The 5624-nt window shown below is 42.7% G+C and overlaps 1 protein-coding gene across 1 annotated transcript; it reads right to left on the bottom strand.

The window, feature by feature from the left end:
* Positions 1–1525: 1525 nt before the first annotated feature.
* LOC142395969 (protocadherin 8) lies at positions 1526–4880 on the bottom strand. The gene is made up of 4 exons (XM_075478517.1): positions 2517–4880; positions 2321–2391; positions 1977–2110; positions 1526–1857 (listed from the first exon to the last, which is right to left on the bottom strand). Exons 1-4 carry the CDS (start codon positions 4878–4880, stop codon positions 1526–1528), a joined length of 2901 nt encoding a protein of 966 aa, XP_075334632.1.
* Between the last annotated feature and the right edge of the window lie 744 nt (positions 4881–5624).

Here is a 5624-nt window from a genome sequence, read left to right as displayed (position 1 = left end):
AAAATGGTTAAGTCTGCCATGAAATTCCTCTGAAAGCTCTTCCTCTGCTTAGAAACGGTTCTATTTTCTCTTTTTGGGCTGTTCCTTATCTGGTTATTATTCAATTTGTAACAGCCCTCTGGTCTTGTCTCATTTTCTTCCATAAGTCAAACAATCATTTAAATTGACCTTAGAAATAATGAGGACAGAATACTGTGACAAAGTTTTGCATGAGCAGGTATTTAAAACTGTTTAAAATCATCATTCCGTGCCACACTTTCAGTTACACAAGTGGGGAACACATTTTGAAAATGTTGATGAAAGCAATATTAAAGCAGGCTTGCACATTTGAAGTTGTTGATGAAAACCCACACACTTCCCTGTGGACATGGTCCCTTGATTGAGAGATGTATGTAATTGATCTTTTTCTTGCATAATTCAGGGTTCTTGAGACCGTGTGTCCTGAATTTGCTTTCAGACATTATAGTTCTTTTTTGGAAGTGCAAGTGAAAATATAAGCGCTTTAAGACAGAAAAAGATTGAAAAGTTGGTCACTGTGTGTGCTCTACAACTCATAACCCCTCTAGCAACCAGTGTTGTTTGTCAACAGTGTTGGTTATGGATTTAAAACTCATCAGCACCACATCAATAAATCATTTAGGACCAGAACAGCCTGCACTTGCCCTGCATATTCACAGTTGAATTAAACTGAGAAATGGTATTCAGCCCTGCAAAATGTGACAGTAAAGCTAGGGAAGCTGATGTCTTCTCAGTGTCAGTGTATTTGAAGGAAGAGTTTTGATGAGCTACATAAAAAATTTCTTATTTCACCTTGTATGTATTCCCCTCCATTTTCAAGGCAGATTAAATCATTAAAGGCTGAATATTTGCCCTTCACTGACAAGCAGGAAATTTGTCAAGCAATCTTATATGTTTCACTGTGTTTTGTACAGTGAAGTAAATTATTTTAAAGAGCAGATACTGATATCACAGCACCCGGGATGATTTTGTCAGAATAATGGTTTATACTTCATGTGGCTCTACCCTCTCATCTGCATTCAAGAAACTCAACTGAACAACCTTGGACTCTTCAAAGCAAGTCTCTCAGGTAATGGAGCAGCGTCAAATTTTACATCTGATTTAGGTCCTGTAGATTTTAACTGGGGGAGGAGTTCTACATGTTTACAAATTCTGGTTGGTGTTAGGGTTTGGGATATTTATCTTATCTCCAAAATTTAATGTTTTTTTATTAAAACTATTCATTGTCAAATCATTAATTTTAATCCCAGCATCATATTTGAAAAAAAAGTTAAATTAATGACATTTTTCATTCTTTTAGTCAGGCTTTTATTGGAAAAAGACACACCAGTCAGCATCATGTAATGCAGTAGGCTGAAATTCAAGTAAAACAACATGAATGAACAATCAATTATATGATAATTCTGTCCATAAACCAATATATGCACTTGTTAGTTAACTATAAAAAGGGAAGTTCTGGATATTTACATCTTATAAGTACATCTCACTCAACTTATAAACAATTTTTTTAAAAGATAGTTGCAACTTCTGATTCTGTAGCCACCGTTACAATATTAGGACCCTGCTGGTGGACTGCAGCACCGCAAACACCAGCTTCATGCTGCTGCTGAGGGAAGTAAGACGGAAGAGTCCCAGATCTGGAGAAGGTCTGCATGCTGCCGCGTGATTTAGGCCAATTTGTGCTGTAACCACAGTCCTTCCTGTTGCCATTAGGATTGCAGAAGACAGGCACGGGAGAGAAGCCTATTGTGTATGCATTGTCTCTGGACACACTGAAGCTCTGTGGTGGTATCGCGCAATAGGTGCCTTGGCAATCCCCAGATAAGCTGCTTGCAGTACCTGAAAGTAAATTGATATGAATTGAAATAAGGGTGAGAGGTTGTTAGTGTAGATATTTACCACCACTTATCCTTTATGTCAACTCAGTTATGTATGGGATTAAGACGTGGAAAACTTACTTTTAAGCCTGGGCTGGAAGGTGCTAAAGTTTTTCTTGCCTCCGTCACCACTGATATCAGAGTCACTGTCATTGAAGTCGCTGTCCCCTTTTCCACTGTCCTTCACGCTCAGCTGGTCGTTGTTGCCCATGCCACTATAATCAACAAATACAGTATGAGCCACGACTACACCACATTAGCTTGATTATCGATCTCCTTCTTTTTCACATGTAGGGCCTGGCTCTTTGCTGCCCATCTAACCTAATTCTACAAGCATGCCACAAGCAACAACTTGTGCATGGCGCAAGCAGACTTTCTGATCAGTGGAAATTTGTTCATAGTGATGCATATCCTGTCTCTCTTACCTCACTTGCAAGCAGAATCTGTCGCCTTGCCACACAGAGGTTGGTTGGAAATGCTTGGAGGGCAGGAAGATCTAAAAGAACAAAGACAGTGACAGCAGAGAGCTTAGTTTCCATTTCTGGCACAAAGATTAAGGCAACACTATAGAACTTCATGAAAGTAAAAATAAAAAATAGTGAAAAATACTAGTTGTCTCACCTTTGTCTCTGAGTCCCCACTCCTCTCCTCGTACAGGCAGGAATCATCCAGTGACAAAGACGTCCTCTCGTGGAAGAATCCTCGCTGGCCTGTGTAAATGTTTGGTTCTGCTGAACTGAGCATGGGCAGAGGCCTGCCATCAAACAGGCTCTGGCACACTTCTCTCTTGCTATCACGGGTTCTCCCCCCACAGCTGACTTTGCATGTGACAGCCACAGCCACTATTGCAATTAACAACAATGCACAACCTCCACTGAGCATAATAATGATAATTAGTGAGCCATCAAAGCTGGAGCCTTCTTCATCACTTGACCGCAGCACAATGACAACTTGGTCTTCAGAGGGCTCTGTGTCAGAGACAACAAACCTAATAGTGGCAGTGCTAGAGAGCGGCGACCTGCCTTTGTCACTCACTGCTATTTTCATTTCCAGCACGTCCCCAATTTCAGCTGTCAGCCATTGTTTTAGAGCAATTTCTCCAGTGTCTTTGCTCATTGTAAACAGCTTTGGGTCACCTTGTACAATTTGGTAGCAGAGCTCGCCGTTCACTCCCTCGTCCTGATCTTCAGCTAACACTTGAAGGGCAAGATAGCCAGAGGGTGCGTTGTAAGGCAGAAGGATATCAGCAGAATGATTTACAAGGACTGGGAAGGTGAAGTAAGGATAGTTGTCATTCTGATCTACAACTCTAATCCTGATTGTTGAGGTGCTTGAAAGAGAAGGGGAGCCTTTGTCATCTGCTTGGATGACCAGCTCAATCTGCTGAAGTGTCTCATAGTCAAAAGACCTTAAAGTATACAAAGAGCCAGAGAGTGAATCTACAGAAACATACGTGGACATGAGGGATCCTCCTGGGACCTCTGAATCGATGAGTTTGTAAGAAACTTTGGCATTCTTTCCAACGTCTGGATCTCGAGCAACAACCGTGGTTATATATGAACCTGGAATGTTATTTTCAAGGACTGAAACTTCATACAGTGACTTACTGAAGAGAGGGCGGTTGTCATTCTCATCTGTGACACTGATAGTGTACTGCCTGACAGTTTTAAAAGGTGGGTTTCCCAGGTCTTCTGCAACCACAGTCAGGTTATACTCATGGATCTTCTCTCTGTCTAAAGTTGTGGTGGTAACAATCATAAAAGTGTCCCCATATGCCTGCTGGAGGGTGAAATGCTCGTGCCCGAGCAGGCTTACTCTTACGTATCCATTGGAGCCAGAGTCTCTGTCCGAGGTGCTGATCAGAGCCACGAAACTCTCTGCGGCCGCGGCTTCTGTGATGTAGGCGACTCCATCGCTGCTGGACGTCATCGGCTTGATGGTGATTTCAGGTGCGTTGTCATTCACGTCCACGATCTCTATCACAACTTTGCAGGTGGATGGGACAGAGTTCTCACCTAAATCTGAGGCTTTAATGTCCAGCTCGTATGACCTCCTCTTTTCAAAATCAACCAGCGTCTTCAGCGTCACGTCACCGGAATACGGGTCAATGTGGAAAATGCGTTCAGCTTCAAATGACAACCCTCCGGCAAACGCGTACAGCACTTCACCATTTATGCCGTCGTCGGGGTCAAACGCATGCACCTTGAGCACTCGGTGGCCCACTGGAGAGTCTTCTTTCACCTCAACTTTCAGAGAGCTGTGCTCAAATATCGGGCTGTTGTCATTAAAGTCCAGCACATTGATATTCACAGTCATTAACCCGGACTTTGCAGGCACTCCTCCGTCAGATGCTGTAACTTCGATGGTGTAGGAGTCCTCCACCTCCCTGTCCAGTTCCCTCACTAGCACCAGCTCTGCAAACTTCACTCCATCCTCCCCATCGCGCACATCAATGGCGAAATGACTACAAGGGGAAATGTTGTAGCTCTGTATGTAGTTTTCACCCACATCTTGGTCGAGAGCAATCTGTAGAGGGAATCTTGACTCCAAGGGAACATTTTCCACTATTTCCAGATTTGTCTCGTTGAGCGGAAAGCGAGGAGAGTGGTCGTTGATGTCTTTCACCTCTATCTCCACATGGATGAGTTGAAACTTTTCCCTGGAGTGGGCCACGATGTCAAAGGTGATGAAGCAACGGGGAGACCTGGGGCAGAGCTGCTCTCGATCAATTATCTCAGCGACACTCAGAAGTCCGTCATTCTCTCTCATATGAATCAGAGAAGAGTTGCTTTCTTGCATGAAGCGGAATGATGTGTCCGACTCTTCTGCCGGATCAATCTTTAAATCTTCAGACAAATTGCCTATCTCGGTCCCAGGTGTATCCTCTTCATGGGTGAAATATCTTGTAGTTGTACAGTGAATGGTGCATGAAAACACAGCAAGCACCACGCACAGTCCAGCTGACGAAATCTTGCAAAATCCCATGTTCGTGGTATGGAAAATGCGGCCCAAAACAGTCATAAATGGTGCAAGCGGTGTGTCACTCGTGCGAGGTCAAATCACATGTGCCTTCAACTCTAGCTGAGGGACTATAAATCCTGCTGTATGCAAATAGCCTGCCCAGTCAACCAATGGCCTTCTAGTGGAGCACCAAAAGGAAAACGTTTGGCGCTGAATAAAGCTGCAGCTCATTCTTTTGGATGCAAATGGCTCATTAGATAAACTGATTGTGGTGCTTCAAATGGGCTGATAAGGCTGTTACTTAATTTATTAAACTGCACATAGCAATTAATTAACTAACAAAATTACTTAGGGGACTGTATAATAGACTATAATATAATACACAGTCGCAGATTAAGTTGAGGTCTACTTGGAAGGATTTATGAAGCGAGTTTGGCACCAGGAGCAGGACACAGACACACGCCAGTGTTATTAGAACTGCTGCAAAAAGTTAACAGGGGCTTATGGCTTCACAAACAATTATTAATGAATGCCAGTCTAGGTGTAGCTTGTCTGTGCTGGTAATTTGTTTTGAAAATGTTAAATTGTTGGTGGAGGGAGATATTCAAGGTAGCCCTGCCATGACTAAAATGCATGGAAAAGCACACACACATCATTAGTATAATGCAATAAGAGTATGAAAAGGAGTGTTAGTGCAAAATGACCATTGTAAAATGATTTTGTAATAGATATTATATTGGCGGAAAACTTTACATTATCATTTTTCAA

The sequence above is a fragment of the Odontesthes bonariensis genome, chromosome 12, assembly GCF_027942865.1.
Source record: "Odontesthes bonariensis isolate fOdoBon6 chromosome 12, fOdoBon6.hap1, whole genome shotgun sequence".
Lineage (NCBI taxonomy): Eukaryota > Metazoa > Chordata > Actinopteri > Atheriniformes > Atherinopsidae > Odontesthes > Odontesthes bonariensis.
The sequence above is the reverse complement of the archived record's forward strand: the minus strand, read 5'-3'. Positions and strand labels throughout refer to the sequence as shown.